General features: G+C 47.0%; 1 protein-coding gene across 4 annotated transcripts in view; it reads right to left on the bottom strand.

Moving 5' to 3' along the window:
- EPS8L2 (EPS8 signaling adaptor L2) overlaps positions 1–16,961 on the bottom strand; it is a 110,516-nt gene that overhangs the window by 39,688 nt on the left and 53,867 nt on the right. For all 4 annotated transcript variants that reach the window (XM_084632324.1, XM_084632325.1, XM_084632322.1 and 1 more), the window contains exon 4: positions 2,669–2,733. In XM_084632324.1, the coding sequence (XP_084488450.1) occupies positions 2,669–2,733 (65 nt within the window). The remainder of the gene's footprint in view (positions 1–2,668; positions 2,734–16,961) is intronic.

The following is a 16,961-nucleotide window of genomic DNA, read 5'->3' as shown; positions in this document are numbered from 1 at the left end:
GGACTCCCGCTGACCCTTTGACAATGGTTCTTGAGCAAGTAGCCCACAAGGAGGTCTCTGCCGTGATGTGAGCTCAGCAGGCTATAGCTGATGAGCTAATCACTTTGCAGAGAACTTTGCCTTCATATCAGCCCTGTAAGCTAGAGATGCTGGGCCAGTGAGCTGCCAAAGGCAGTTGTCCTGACATCAGCCAAGCAAGTGAACCCTAATTTCACAAAAGCGGGAACTTGACATTCTCTCAGCAAGCTAGAGACCGCACTGGGTGTGTCTACACGGCAGCTGAGAGGGTGCTTCCCGGATCAGTTTGAGCTAGCGCAGTAAAATTGGTGACGTGGGCAGTGGCTCAGGCTAGCCACATGAGTTCAATCGTGCCTGACCCACTGGGGACATATTCAGACAGCTATAGCTATTTTAACAAGGTAATGTGGGGCCCACGAGTCCGAGTCGGTTGACCTAGGCTCAGTGGCTTGCTGCCACTGGCTGTGTGGATGTATCACTGGAGATCTGAGCCTTGACATTAGCTCAGCGTGTTAGAATTGCTGCCTCCCGGAGATCTGTGATGTGTCAGATCAGCAAGCTAGGCCTCACAAAGGCCTGGGTCTTGATCTCAGCCCAACGAGGCAGAGGTGGTGAGCCTGTAACCCTCTCAGGGTATGTCTATGAAGCTGGGAGGTGTAATTCCCAGCGTGGGTAGACATACACTTGCTAGCTCTGCTTTAGCTAGTGCCTAGCTAGAGCCGTGTGTTCGTGATGGCATGGGTGGCAGCTCAGGCTAGCTGCCCACAGACATACCCAGAGGAGTCAGGTGGGATTGTACTCAGACAGCTGAACTGAGCCACTGGCAATGCTGCTGCGGGCTGCAGCCATGCTGCTATTCTTAGGCATTAGTTTGAGCAGAACATCTACCTAAACTGGGAATTGCACCTCCGAGTTGCTGTGTAGATGTACCCTCGGAGGCCTATGTCTTCACTGCAGAACAGCTAGCTAGAGGTGCTGAACCCAGGAGCTTAGAAAGACTGTTGTCCTGACATCACAAGGCTTTGTGAATTCCGTCAACACCTTGGTGGCTTTCACAACCTCTCTCTCCACAACACCAAAATGCAAGGGCTACAAACAAGGGATGTATTGATGAATTTATAATGTATGTGCAGCAGAGTGGGATAGGTAAGTATCAAATTATGGCCTCCATTTTGTACTGTGTTGAACAGAAGCGTAAACATGCCCAAAGACAACCTATTGTACTGTTTCCACACAGCTGCTCTGCCATGCCCGGGAAAGCGGATACCTCAATGAAGCACTATCACTGAGAGTCACCTGGTGCTATTGACTTTGAGTGACTCTCAACTCCTGGCCAACCCCCATGGCATAAGGTCTTTTTCTACACAGCTGGGTCAAGCATGACTGTGGGAGAGGCTGGAGCTTTGCACTGGAACACTTGGCAGAGAGACGGGGTATCTCGACATTGCACGCTCAGGCTGGACTCTGATGCAGTTTGAGCCCAACTCCCCGCTTCCATCCACTCACAAATCAGTCTGACACAGATCAGCATGCATGCAGGACCTGGGTCCTAGGACCCTGTTGGGGGGTGGAGCCAAGTCCTGCTGAGACACTGGCCCAGCCCTGTCATTGTGCAGCTCAAGCTGCAGATGCAAGTCAGAAGGTCTGTGGCGTGCAGTATGGACTCATTAGCATAAACCCAGGCTTACAATGCAGTATGGATGCTCAAGCACAGGCTTGGAAACACCAAGTCCACATGCTCGGGTCCCACAGACCTGGGTTTACAATGAAGTGTAGACCTATGCCCGGAGGCCTACTTAAGAGGGGGTGCAGCTCTGTGGAGGAGCCAATCTTCACCACATGTAAGGAGGACTGGGGAGGGCAGGAGGAACCCTGCCCAGCCTGAAACATAGACAACCCATGGAATCACAGAAGGGGTGAGATCAGATGAGGGAAGGATGTGTCTTAGGACTCTTGTTAGTTTCAAAGATCTCGATCTGTTGGGTGCTTTAAGAGTAAAATCACTGTGGTTAAGAAATTCCTTTGCTGTGTTCCTTGCTTTCCTGCCACATTGTCCCTGAAGGGTTTAAACTGGAAGCCCAAAGCCTGGGTGGAATGCTGGGGGAGCAGGTATCTGTGACTGGGGAGCCTGGGAAGTCTTGAACGCTGGATTCAGGGTAGCTGGATGGCAGCACCTCCCTGTCCCAAGGAAGAGTATCAGGCAAGAGGTCTGAGCCCAGGAATGTGTCCTAAGAAACAGTGACTAGACTCTCTGCCCAGACCTGGTTGGCTTGGAAGCACAAGTCCACTGTCAACAGACTGGTGACTGCATGGAGTGGGCCAGGTTGTAACAGTACGTTTACATTAGCCCTCAAAAGGCATTGGGCATGGGAAAAGGAAGAAAGAACTAGCAGACTAAACACTGGCGAAAGGAGCATGCGGTTCAAGAGGTTTCATTATCAGCCACTATCAATGACTTCCTGTGGGTAGGGTGACCTTTGCTCATTCGTAGAAAGGCTTCTAATTGGCCTCTGAACTAATTAGGTTCCATGATGTGTCATGCATAGTGAATTAAGCAAGGGTCATGATACAAATGAATCACGTTCGTTATCAGCACCCATCGCTGACGCAGTTTACTGCTCATTCCCGTAAAGGCTGTTTGCAAACTCACCTGTACATGGTACTGCGATGTCTCATGCATAATTACATTAGAGTTAGAGTATTTCTTCCTTTGTTCTGAAAAAAGAAGAAAACATGCCTTGCATTTAATGTTCATTTATCAGTGAAATAGGATCCAAGGACCGTAGCTCACATGACTGGCTCTACTGCCTTTCTCAATCCCTCTGAATGTATTGGATTAATCAAATCCATTGGAAACAGCGCATGTGTAGAAAAATATATTAACCTTTATTACAGAGACTCGCAAACAACACGTCTGGATTTTCATATTACCGGTAACTTGATTTCTGGAAGCCAGGGGAATTTCTGGAAGCTTGTTTGTCAAAGAAATGAAACTTAAAAAGCCAGATAAACTATGAGGTTATCAGAAGAGAGAGAGTGAGGTATGGCTCCCCTGCCTGAGAAACCTGGCTCAGGGCCACAAAGCAAAATTTCTCTGAAAGGGAAATTATGAACACCCACCACGCTGCACAAAAGCTCTACATTAAAGCTGGGCAAAATGTCTGACAAAACTTTTTTTTTTAAATGCAGATTCAGGTCAAATTTACCAAATTGTTTCTGCCCAAATTAAAAAACCAAACAAACGGGGAAAAAAATCAATTTTTTTTCTTTTGATATTTTCAAAACCATCCATAATACTTTCAATAACATTTTGGAAAACTGAAAATAGCGTTTTTTTTTAAACTCTGAAAAGTGTATTGGGAGGGGATTTGCAAAAAAAAAATTGAAATATCAATTTTTTGAGTGACATTAATCATCACTTTTAGGGGTTAACCTTGAGAACTACAATAGTTACATCAAAAAGTCTTGATGCCTGATGATGCTCACATCCTCTCAATGCAATCTCATAGTGTATAAAGGAGTGGGTTTATTTCTCTCCCCTCGCCCCATCAGACTAAATTGGTGTGCTTCGGATCCTTTAAGCTACTCTGACAGGCAGTGTGTGTGCATGGGCTTCATCTCCCACACTTCCATTCCTAGCAGCCGTTTTTCCCTATTGTGTAATCCCAAGAATTGTGGTCTACAGGAAAGAGCGTAACTCTAGGAGTTGAGAGATCTTGACTTCGAATCCTGGCTCTGCCACTGCCTGCTGTATGGCCATGGGTGAGTCACTTTACCTCTCAGTCTCAGTTTTCCCCATCTGTGAAATGGGGATATCACTACTTATGCACCACATAGGGCTGTTTTGAAAGTTAATTATTTCGTATCTGTCCCTTGCATTAAATATGTCCAGAAGTATATGAATGCTAAAATCACTACTTTCTAGAGCTTACCTTCCTGCTGCTGCTGTTTATTTAGTGTCACAAGGGTGCATGGGGCTTTACAAATCTAAAAAAAACCACAAGCTCCCCACCCTGAGGAACTTGTTATCCAAGAATCCTGTCCAGCTCCTACTAAAGTCAACAGTAAAACTCCTATTGTCTTCAGTGGGAACGGACTCAGACCATAAACTAAGGCGATGGCTACACTACAGTGCTTACAGTGGGGCAGCTGCACCAGTGCAGACGCTCTAAGCTGAGGGGAGAGAGCTCTCCCGTCCCAGTGCGCAGCATTGCGCTGTCCACACCTGCGCTTCGGGTAACGTACGTCACTCGGGGAGTGCTTTAGTCACACCCCTGTGTGACATCATTTATACCAGGGGTCAGTAACCTTTCCGAAGTGGCGTGCCGCGTCTTCATTTATTCACTCTAATTTAAGGTTTCGCGTGCCAGTCATACGTTTTAACGTTTTTTAGAAGGTCTCGCTCTAGAAGTCTATATATTATATAACTAAACTATTGTCGTATGTAAGTAAACAAGGTTTTCAAAATGTTTAAGAAGCTTCATTTAAAATTAAATTAAAATGCTGATCTTATGCCACTGGCCCGCTGCCAGCCTGGGGTTCCATTCACCTAGGCCGGCAGCAGGCTGAGCAGGGCCTGCGGCCGGGACCCTGGCTGGCAAGGGGCCGGCAGTCAGAACCCCGGACTGGCAGTGGGCTGAGCGGCTCAGCCCACTGCCAGTCTGGGGTTCCATCCGCTAGCTCCTGCCAGCCAGGGTCCTGGCTGTCGGCCCCTCTCAGCCCGCTGCCGGTCTGGGATCCCGGCCCTGCCCATGTAGAGTGGGTACCTACCTTCTCCCTGGCCCATTCTAGCCCATTCTCTTCCTGTCTCTCTGCACTGAGCTGAGGGTGGGAGTGTGCTGAGCACAGGGCTGGGGGTGAAAGAGCAGGCTGGGGGTTGGGGTGCAGGGTCTGGCCAGGAGCTAGAATGAGGGAGGGGGCTCAGGGTTGGGGCAGGAGGTTTGGGTGTGGAGTTCTTACCTGGGCAGCTCCCATTTGGTGTGAGGGGTTCAGATGGGAATGTGGGGGGGGGCAGGAGCTCCTGTTTGGTGCTCAGGGTGGAGGTGGGAATGTGGGGGGTGCAAGAGTCAAGGCATGGGGTGTGGGGGGGTGCAGGAGCCAGGGCAGGGAGCTGCGGGTGTGTGCGGAGGGTGCAGGAGTCAGGGCAGAGGGCTGGGGGCATGTGAGGGGGGTGCAGGAGTCAGGGTATGGGGTGTGGGGGGTGCTAGAGTCAGGGCTGGGGTCGTGGGGGGTGCAGGGGTGAGGGCAGAGGGCTGGGAGTGTGGGGGTGTGTGCAGGGGTCAGGGCAGGGGGCTGGGATGCGTGTGGAGGGGTCAGGGCAGAGGGCTGGGGGTGTGGGCTAGGGTCATGGGGGTGCTCCCAGCCCCCTGCCCAGAGCGGCTCACGGCAGGGGGCTGGAGGGGATATACCCTGATTCCACCCCACTTCCCCAAGACGCCATCCCCACCTCTTCTCCGCCTCCCCCCCCCCCAGAGCAGCAAGCGCACTGTGGCTCCGCTTCTCCCCCTCGGCACAAGGGCCATCAGCTGATCGGCTGCAGGGAGGGAGAGGAGGAGGGGCAGGAACCCAGCGCGCTGGGGGAAGAGGCAGGGGAGGGGGGACCTTGCCTGCCCTGCAGTAGCAGCAGCCGCCGCCGGCAGGACCAAGCTTCTTCACCCTGCTCCTGCGGGGTGGGTGGGGAAGGGGCGGAGAAGAGTGGGCCGGGGCAGGCAGGATTTTTAAGACACGCTGCTGCCTGCCTGCCGGGGTCCCGGCCTGAGTTCGGCAGCGGGCTGAGCGGGGCCGGCGGCTGGGACCCGGCAGACAGCAGCGTGCCATTAAAAATCGGCTCGCCTGCCATCTTTGGCACACGTGCCATAGGTTGCCAACCCCTGATTTATACCAACGTAAGCTGTGGTGTGTATGTAGCCTAAAAGATAATAGAAGGGTGAGTATCAAATGTGGAGAAAGAAGGAGGGGATGGGATAGGGAGAGGGATGCCCAGACAAGAGGAAGGGGAGAATCATGTGCAGAGCATCTGGCTTGCTTTCACACGACAAGCTTTTGTAACAGGAATTGTTGCTTCATATGTTTATTAATAGACACGCATGCACGTATCTTATCATGATCAGGTGCGGCAGCGGCCATAAGGAACACCCAAGCAGAGATTAGCAGTGGAAAGCAGGCAGGGTGTTGGAGGAAGCACTGAAAAGAGGAGAGGGAGAGCGCTTGGTGCCCAGGAGTAAGGAGGCGGCTCCAAGAATGGGCAGGAAATGGCAGTGGGAGGAGACAGCAAGGTATAGTGGTATGAGCAATGCATTGAGTGACAAGACAGAGGAGGAAATGAGAGCTGAGAGGCAGGCAAGAGCAGAACTCTGCAGAACCCTGAAGTGAGGAGAAGGAATCTGAATATGATGCAGAAGGAGGCAGGAGAATGGTGCAGAGATTTGAAGAGGGACATGGGCGGCAGGTTACATAGGCTGGGCGAGGCTGTGCGTCTCCAAACAGCCAGGTGTGGCCCCGCCCCCTGCTTACCACCACTCCCTGCATGCGGCTCCAGTCCTCCAGCCCCCAGTGCTCTGGCTGGGGAGGCAGGGGCCACACACCACCCACTGTCCCGCACTCTGAGGTTGTGGGAGTTGCAGCCGCATGCCACCCGTGCTCCCAGCACTCCTTTGGGGGTGGGGGGTTAGCCTGGGCCAGGACTGGGCCAGTGGCCGTGGTGGTGTGGGGGCTCTGGGCTCCAGGGGGCAGAAGGGGTGGGGCCTCGAGTAGAAGGGGCGGGGTTGGGGGCTAGCCTCCCCCAGCCGGCAGTTCACATGCTGCCCATGAGGAGGGGGTTATACAGAAAGTCCGGCAGGAGAAGATAAATTGGAATGGACACAGGTGAAAAAAGTAGGGAGGCCCAATAGGACAAAGGTCCCGTGGTCAAAGCAATTCATGTCCAAAGCTACTAATGAGGAACTGCTTCAATGTGGACATGAGCTAATCTTGCCCTTCCCTTTCTGATGACTGAGAGAAGTGCCAAGCAATGCTCTCAAACCCCATCAGCCTGGGAAACCTGAATCCCATGGCATCTCCCAATTCATGTGGTTGTACGCTACAGTATCTACCAAGTTAGCAGGCCAGTCACTTCTTTAGATGTTTTCAAACTATGTCAATAGTTGAGTGCTAGCAAGAAAGTGATTCAGCAGGTTCTTCAGGCCATCCTTGCTCTCCACCCATACATTACTCACAAAAAGCAACAAACAGAGTTCCAGCAAACAACCCACAAGGGGAGAAGCAATTCTTCTTTTAATGCTAAGTGGGGTACAAGTGCTGGTCCAAGAGGTGAATATAGCTGGACCACTTGGTAACAGCAACCATATAGTAATTAAATTTAACATCCTTGTGGTGGGGAAGATACCAAAGAAGCCCACCACAGTAGCATTTAACTTCAAAAAGGGGAACAACACAAAAATGAGGAAGCTAGTTAAACAGAAATTAAAAGGAACAGTCATAAGAGTGAAATGCCTGCAAGCTGCATGGACACTTTTTAAAAACACCACAATGGAGGCTCAAATTAAATGTATATTCCAAATAAAGCAAATTGATAAATTAAACAGTAATAAGTTACCAGACCAGACGGTATAGACCCAAGAGTTCTAAAGGAACTCAAATATGAAATTGCAGAACTACGAACTGTGATATGCAACTTAACACTTAAATCAGTTTCTGTACCAGATCACTGGAGGACAGCTAACGTGATGCCAATTTTTAAAAAAGGCTCCAGAGGCAATCCTTAAAATTACAGGCTGGTAAACCTAATTTCAGTACCAGGCAAATTGGCTGACACTATAATAAAGAATAGAATTCTCAGACACATGGGTGAATGTGATTTGTTGGGGAAGAGTCAACACAGCTTTTGTAAATGGAAATCATGCCTCACCTATTAGATTTGAGGATCTCAACAAACATGTGGAGAAGGGTGATCCAGTGTATATAGCGTACTTGGACTTTCAGAAAGCTTTTGACAAGGTCATTCACCTAAGGCTGTTAAGCAAAGTTTGCAATCATAAAATAAGAGGGAAGGTACTCTTGTGAATCAATAATTGGCTACTAAAAGACAGGAAACAAAGGGGAGGAGTAAATGGTCAGTTTTCACTGTGGAGAGAGATAAATAGCAGGGTCCCCCAAGAATCAGTACTTGGACCATGCTGTTCAACATATTCATAAATGATCTGGGAAAAGGGGTAACGAGTGAGGTGAAAAAGTTTGCAGATGATACAAAATTACTCAAGATTGTAACTCTTTGCTTTGGACTTAACTAAGGGATCTCACAAAACTGGGTGTCTGGACAATAAATGGCAGGTGAAATTCAGTGTTGATAAATGCAAAGTTATGCACATTGGAAAACATAATCCCAACTATATATTCAAAATGATGGGGTCTAAATGAGCTGCTACCACTCAAGAAAGAGATCTTGGAGTCATTGTGGATAGTTCTCTGAAAATATTGGCTCAATGTGCAGTGGCAGTCAAAAAATCTAGCAGAATATTAGAAACCATTAGGAAAGGGAAAGATAATAAGACAGAAAATAGCATAATGTCACTATATAAAATCCATGGTACGCCCACACTTTGAATACTGTGTGCAGATGTGGTCGCTCCATCTCAAAAAAGATCTATTAGAATTGGAAAAGGTACAGAGAAAGGCAACAGAAATTATTAGGGGGATGGAACAGCTTCCATATGAGGAAAGTTAAAAAGACTGGGACTGTTCATCTTGGAAAAGAGATGACTCAGTGGGGGATATGACCAAGGTCTGTAAAATCATGAATGGAGTGGAGAAAGTGAATAAGAAAGTGTTATTTACTCTTTCACATAACTCAAGAACCAGAGGTCCCCAATGAAAATTAATAGGCAGCAAGTTTAAAAGGAACATAAGGAAGTATTCTTCACATAATGCACTGTTAACCTGTGGGACTTGTTGCCAGGGGATGTTATGAAGGCCAAAAGTATAAATGGGTTAAAAAAAGATAAGAGATATGTTCCTGGAGGACAGGTCAATCAATGGCTATTAGCCAAGATGGTCAGGGATGTAACCCCAAGCTCTGGCTGCCAGATGATGGGAGTGGACGACAGGGGATGGATCACTCAATAATTTCCCTGTTCTGTGCCAACTGCCAGTGTAACAAACAGCAAAGGCACAGTCTGGGCCTTTGTCTCAGCCCTACGATACCTGGGTGTGTGTCCTCCTTTCCACCAAAGCCTCCTTCCCCTCTCTCTCCCAAGCAGCCACTCTGCAAAGGGAGGGGAAGCTGCTGGTCTGGACTTTCAATGACCAGGTGGTGCCCTGGTACCTTGCCCCGTGAGTTTATATGTTAAAATCTATTGTTGGGATTTCTGCTGTACCTGGGACCTTGGTACCCAAGTGCCATGACTTTCAGAAATACGACTTGTGTCCTTCCACATCTGTGCATGTGCTACCAGCCCTGTGGCCAGAGGCACCTGTGTGCTCAGGGATATCTTACCTGTGACTGGTTGCTTGTGCCTAATACACAAATGGAGCAGACCAATGCCACCACCTGCAGGCCTCTCTTACTGCCAGTCCAAATCACTTCTATGCTGTGATAGGTAGCTGCAGACTTAGCTGCCAGGGCTGGTTCAGCAAACAGAGAATGGGTCTCTCTTACTGCATTGTGTATCTCCCCTTTTCTCCTGGACAACTAAACTGTGCCCTATGTTATCACAATACACTGTACTCCATCTTGGTGGTATCTGAGCGACATTATTGGTCAAGCACCAACAGTGTATGCTAATCTGCAGAAGACACTAAATGAAGTGTCCCTGCCCCAAAGGGCCAGCAGGTAGAGCTAGTCCAAAATATTTTTAATGGAACAATTTTTCATTGGAAAATGCAGTTCTGTCAAAATCTAAATGTTTTGTGGGAACATGGCAATTCTCAGGAAATTTTCGATGGGGACAAAGTCTAAATGAATCATTGACTTTCTCATTTCAATAGTGTTGTAACATTTTGTTTTGATTAACATTTCAGTTCATTTCAGTTTGATTATTAGAATTACAATTATATTTATATAATCCAATATGTAATATTTCATATTGCAGAAATAAAACAATTTGCTGGTTCCAAATAAAATTTTAGGGGGGGAATGCTTGTTCCGATGGAAATTTTGACTCTTTGTGCTGATTTGGAATGAAAAGATATCTTGGAATTTCTCGCAAAAAGGAAATTCTGTTTTCTGACCAGCTCTACTTACAGGTCAAATATGAGTTTCCAATCCACAAAAAGTACTGATGAAAAATGACCATAATTTATCAGTTAGAACCTAATCTAATCTACAGTGTTTCTAATGCACCCATCACTACTCTGTCTAGGCACCCTGTATGAAGAATCTTGTGGTTTTAACCATTTGAAAATATTAATCAACGTCTATCCTGTGCCAGTGTGTTCCCTCCCTCATATGACCTCGGGCCCTTATGGGTGGGAGACAAGCAAAAGACAACTCAGGAACTTGGTAATGGGCAGTGGAGAAATCTGTGTTCATATGTTTGTTGTTTCTAAATTCAGATAATGAGGCTATTGCTGTTTTAGCACTATTCCCCTTTGGGAAGCTGGGATTTGCAAATGAAAAGGCAGTGGGAAAGCTGGTAAAAGTACAGACTTCACAACAAGCTTCTGGAACGAGAGCAAGGGTAGTCTAATGGCATTGAAATAGCATGCAGGAGACCTGGGTTCAATCCCCTGCTTTTGCCAGAGGACTGACGCTGGGCAAGTCATTTACTGTGTCTATTCCTCGATTCCCATCTGTAGCAGAGGGTTAACACTTCTATCTCCCACCCTGTCCTGTCTATTAAGACCAGTCTGCATGAGAAAGCTGCACTAGTTTTTAAACCACTTTAGTTACACCCTTGTGAAAGGCTGTGTGGACCCTCTTATTTCAGTTTATTTTGGTTTAGCGTAAGGCAGTTATCAGATGGGTTAAGTAACCAAAATAAGCCACACTTAAACCAAAATAAGTGTCCACGTGGGAGCTTAAAAACTGTTTCAAGTTAAAGCAGTGTTAACTTTCTCATGCAGACAAGACGTTAGATTGTAAACTTTTCAGGACAGTCACTTATTATGCGTTAGGCACTGCACTGTACAAACACAAGGAGACCTCAGATCTCAGCTGGAGCTTCGAACAACAAAATCCAGGGCTTAGATGGTGCAGGTCAAACCTGAGCTTTCAACGCCATTTTTGTTCTTTGTCCCCCCTCTAGTTTTAGTTGGGGATCATAGAATCATAGAATATCAGGGTTGGAAGAGACCTCAGGAGGTCATCTAGTCCAACCCCCTGCTCAAAGCAGGACCAATCCCCAACTAAATCATCCCAGCCAGGGCTTTGTCAAGCCTGGCTTAAAAATATCTAAGGAAGGAGATTCCACCACCTCTCTAGGTAATGCATTCCAGTGTTTCACCACCCTCCTAGTGAAACAGTTTTTCCTAATATCCAACGTAAACCTCCCCCACTGCAACTTAAGACCATTACTCCTTGTTCTGTCATCAGCTACCACTGAGAACAGTCTAGATCCATCCTCTTTGGAACCCCCTTTCAGGTAGTTGAAAGCAGCTATCAAAACCCCCCTCATTCTTCTCTTCCGCAGACTAAACAATCCCAGTTCCCTCAGCCTCTCCTCATAAGCCAGGTGTTCCAGTCCCCTAATCATTTTTGTTGCCCTCCGCTGGACTCTTTTCAATTTTTCCACATCCTTCTTGTAGTGTGGGGCCCAAAACTGGACACAGTACTCCAGATGAGGCCTCACCAATGTCGAATAGAGGGGAACGATCACGTCCCTCGATCTGCTGGCAATGCCCCTACCTATACATCCCAAAATGCCATTGGCCTTCTTGGCAACAAGGGCACACTGTTGACTCATATCCAGCTTCTCGTCCACTGTAACCCCTAGGTCCTTTTCTGCAGAACTGCTGCCGAGCCATTCGGTCCCTAGTCTGTAGCGGTGCATGGGATTCTTCCGTCCTAAGTGCAGGACTCTGCACTTGTCCTTGTTGAACCTCATCAGATTTCTTTTGGCCCAATCCTCTAATTTGTCTAGGTCCCTCTGTATCCTATCCCTACCCTCCAGTGTATCTACCTCTCCTCCCAGTTTAGTGTCATCTGCAAACTTGCTGAGGGTGCAATCCACACCATCCTCCAGATCATTTATGAAGATATTGAACAAAACCAGCCTGAGGACCGACCCCTGGGGCACTCCACTTGATACCGGCTGCCAACTAGACATGGAGCCATTGATCACTACCCGCTGAGCCCGACAATCTAGCCAACTTTCTATCCACCTTATAGTCCATTCATCCAGCCCATACTTCTTTAACTTGCTGCCAAGAATACTGTGGGAGACCGTCAAAAGCTTTGTTAAAGTCAAGGAACAACACGTCCACCGCTTTCCCCTCATCCACAGAGCCAGTTATCTCGTCACAGAAGGCAATTAGATTAGTCAGGCATGACTTGCCCTTGGTGAATCCATACTGACTGTTCCTGATCACTTTCCTCTCCTCTAAGTGCTTCAGAATTGATTCCTTGATTACCTGCTCCATGATTTTTCCAGGGATTGAGGTGAGGCTGACTGGCCTGTAGTTCCCAGGATCCTCCTTCTTCCCTTTTTTAAAGATAGGCACTACATTAGCCTTTTTCCAGTCGTCCAGGACTTCCCCGGATCGCCATGAGTTTTCAAAGATAATGGCCAATGGCTCTGCAATCACATCCGCCAACTCCTTTAGCACTCTCGGATGCAGCGTATCCGGCCCCTTGCATTTGTGCACGTCCAGCTTTTCTAAACAGTCCTGAACCACTTCTTTCTCCACAGAGGGCTGGTCACCTCCTCCCCATGCTGTGCTGCCCAGTGCAGCAATCTGGGAGCTGACCTTGTTCGTGAAGACAGAGGCAAAAAAAGCATTGAGTACATTAGCTTTTTCCACATCCTCTGTCACTAGGTTGCCTCCCTCATTCAGTAAGGGGCCCACACTTTCCTTGACTTTCTTCTTGTTGCTAACATACCTGAAGAAACCCTTCTTGTTACTCTTAACATCTCTTGCTAGCTGCAACTCCAGGTGTGATTTGGCCTTCCTGATTTCACTCCTGCATCCCCGAGCAATATTTTTATACTCTTCCCTGGTCATTTGTCCAATCTTCCACTTCTTGTAAGCTTCTTTTTTGTGTTCAAGATCAGCAAGGATTTCACTGTTAAGCCAAGCTGGTCGCCTGCCATATTAACTATTCTTTCTACACATTGGGATGGTTTGTCCCTGTAACCTCAATAAGGATTCTTTAAAATACAGCCAGCACTCCTGGACTCCTTTCCCCGTCATGTTATTCTCCCAGGGGATCCTGCCCATCAGTTCCCTGAGGGAATCAAAGTCTGCTTTTCTGAAGTCCAGGGTCCGTATTCTGCTGCTCTCCTTTCTTCCCTGTGTCAGGATCCTGAACTCGACCATCTCATGGTCACTGCCTCCCAGGTTCCCATCCGCTTTTGCTTCCCCTACTAATTCTTCCCGGTTTCTGAGCAGCAGGTCAAGAAGAGCTCTGCCCCTAGTTGGTTCCTCCAGCACTTGCACCAGGAAATTGTCCCCTACACTTTCCAAAAACTTCCTGGATTGTCTGTGCACCGCTGTATTGATCTCCCAGCAGATATTGGGGTGACTGAAGTCTCCCATGAGAACCAGGGCCTGCGATCTAGTAACTTCTGTGAGTTGCCGGAAGAAAGCCTCGTTCACCTCATCTCCCTGGTCCGGTGGTCTATAGCAGACTCCTGTGTAAACCTTTTCCCTAATTCACCTCAAAAAAACTTTTTCTCCAGCCTGCCAGGCAGGACTGAGTTCACTTCAGAGCTTGGATCATGCTGTTTGAGAATGGCCAGCAGGTGGCTCTCTACAGCAACATTAGCTTCACCCACGCTTCCTTCTCTAGGCGCTAACCGCATCAACTCTGCTGAGGCTGGGGCTCTCAGCTTACTGTGGGGTGAGGGACTGAAGATCCCTTCTTGCCATCATGCTGAAGGATTTAGCTAGCTTTGCATCACTGCTTAGCCAGGGTGGGTTGGTAGTCTAATCTGGTTCCCTATAGTCCATCCCACAAAGCTGAGTTGGCAGTTGACAGTCATTCCTCAAAAATAAAAGGAGGACTTGTGGCACCTTAGAGACTAACCAATTTATTTGAGCATAAGCTTTTGTGAGCTACAGCTCACTTCATCGGATGCATACTGTGGAAAGTGTAGAAGATCTTTTTATATACACACAAAGCATGAAAAAATACCTCCTCCCACCCCACTCTCCTGCTGGTAATAGCTTATCTAAAGTGACCACTCTCCTTAGAATGTGTATGATAATCAAGGTGGGCCATTTCCAGCACAAATCCAGGGTTTAACAAGAACGTCTGCGGGGGGGGGGGGGGTAGGAAAAAACAAGGGGAAATAGGTTACCTTGCATAATGACTTAGCCACTCCCAGTCTCTATTCAAGCCTAAGTTAATTGTATCCAATTTGCAAATGAATTCCAATTCAACAGTTTCTCGCTGGAGTCTGGATTTGAAGTTTTTTTGTTGTAATATAGCAACTTTCATGTCTGTAATCGCGTGACCAGAGAGATTGAAGTGTTCTCCGACTGGTTTATGAATGCCAGTCCTTGCCTACAGACAGCCCCCCAATCTGAAGCAAATACTCACCAGCAACCACATACCACACAACAGAACCACTAACCCAGAAACCTATCCTTGCAACAAAGCCCGTTGCCAACTGTGCCCACATATCTATTCAGGGGACACCATCACAGGGCCTAATAACATCAGCCACACCATCAGAGGCTCGTTCACCTGCACATCCACCAATGTGATATATGCCATCATGTGCCAGCAATGCCCCTCTGCCATGTACATTGGTCAAACTGGACAGTCTCTGCGTAAAAGAATAAATGGATACAAATCAGATGTCAAGAATTATAACATTCATAAACCAGTCAGAGAACACTTCAATCTCTCTGGTCACGCGATTACAGACATGAAAGTTGCTATATTACAACAAAAAAACTTCAAATCCAGACTCCAGCGAGAAACTGTTGAATTGGAATTCATTTGCAAATTGGATACAATTAACTTAGGCTTGAATAGAGACTGGGAGTGGCTAAGTCATTATGCAAGGTAACCTATTTCCCCTTGTTTTTTCCTCCCCCCCCCCCCCCCCCGCAGACGTTCTTGTTAAACCCTGGATTTGTGCTGGAAATGGCCCACCTTGATTATCATACACATTGTAAGAAGAGTGGTCACTTTAGATAAGCTATTACCAGCAGGAGAGTGGGGTGGGAGGAGGTATTTTTTCATGCTTTTTGTGTATATAAAAAGATCTTCTACACTTTCCACAGTATGCATCCGATGAAGTGAGTTGTAGCTCACGAAAGCTCATGCTCAAATAAATTGGTTAGTCTCTAAGGTGCCACAAGTACTCCTTTTCTTTTTGCGAATACAGACTAACACGGCTGTTACTCTGAAACCAGTCATTCCTCACTAGATCTTGGTTGGGCTGGTTGTCAGGGAACCACAGCCTGATGTTTCTGGCTGCTTGGCCAGAGGAAGAACACTTTTAGTCTTTATTAACAACAAAGCTAACTGGTGGTGCTAGGACATCCTAAACATCCCAAGGAAGGAACATGGAGGTGGAAATAGAACAAGATGTATCGTCTTTCAATCATACCCTTGTGTGGGTTGGTGGAAGCTGATTTTTAATTACTTTTTTTATTTTGAGTCTGGGAGTTGACCCATAAACCTACATTACACATATTTCCATGTGCTTTGTCTATGGAGCTACTTAACAGAGCAACAGCAGCTCCTAGTAGTCCCTAACTGGTAGGTGTACACAGTATAAACGTTTATTATGGATACACTGGCAAAAGCATAAATGAGTAAGACTATAAACTTCAGACTCAGTATTGTTTTTATAATGTTGGCTCTGTGCCAGAGGTTTACGGGAGGAAGAATGTTTTTGTGATTAAGCTGCTGATTAAGGAGAGCTGGGTTCAATTCCCAGCTCTGACATCCAGTATGACCTTGGATAAAACAGTTAATCTCTCTGTGTCCCTGTTCCCCATTTCAGTGTCCTACATCTATAGAAACTTTCTGTTTCTATTCTCTCTTCATTTTAATCACAACCTGCCCCAGCTTGGATGGAAAGGCACTCAAGTGTTTGTGCACAAAGTTACTGGGCTGTGGGATTAATGTCTAACCTGAATAAGACTTTTCCATAATGGCAGTTGTATAATTCATCATTTCTGACCTAAATAATTTCACTAATAAAAATGAGAACACCAAGTCTGTGTGGGATAAAGATCAATTTGGATCTTGGGACATTGGGTGCCTTCCTTTTAAAGTGAATTTACTACTGGTGAAACAGGCCAAATTGTCAGGTCTGGAAACTAAAACTTTTCAACATTGGAACAGGTTTATCTCAAATTTCCTCCTATCTGTAATGGTGCTTGCTGAACTGAATAAGGGCCTAGCAATGGAATAGCAGGGGGTGCTACATAAGAGGACTGAGGTGCATTGACAGAGCTGCGGTAGGACAAGTTTAGAACAGGATGGGCTGTTGTAGCTCAGGGAGGAGGTGCATGGGCAGAGCTGTGTGGGAAAGCTTGTACAGTGCCTGTCTTCACTATGCATGGTTCTACATACTGCCAGCTCTCCTTGTGCAAGTACGCTCATCCTCTCCTCCCTTTTATTTTCTCATAGTTGTTCATTATATAGCAGGGACCCCAAAACCCATTTCCAAGGACAATGGTTGATCTCTGCTGTTTCATGTGCCACGTAATACGAGCTGTTCAATATGAGAGAACTCCATGTTTCAAAAACTAAACTAGGTCTTTATTAAGGGGACTATTTACAGAGTTGCCATAACTGCGGCTAGCTTTCCAGCCATGTGCACACA

This window comes from Lepidochelys olivacea (genome assembly GCF_965140295.1).
Source record: "Lepidochelys olivacea isolate rLepOli2 genome assembly, chromosome: 6".
In the NCBI taxonomy this organism is placed as follows: Eukaryota; Metazoa; Chordata; order Testudines; family Cheloniidae; genus Lepidochelys; species Lepidochelys olivacea.
Note: the sequence above shows the minus strand (reverse complement) of the source record. Positions and strands in the feature narration are given on the sequence as shown.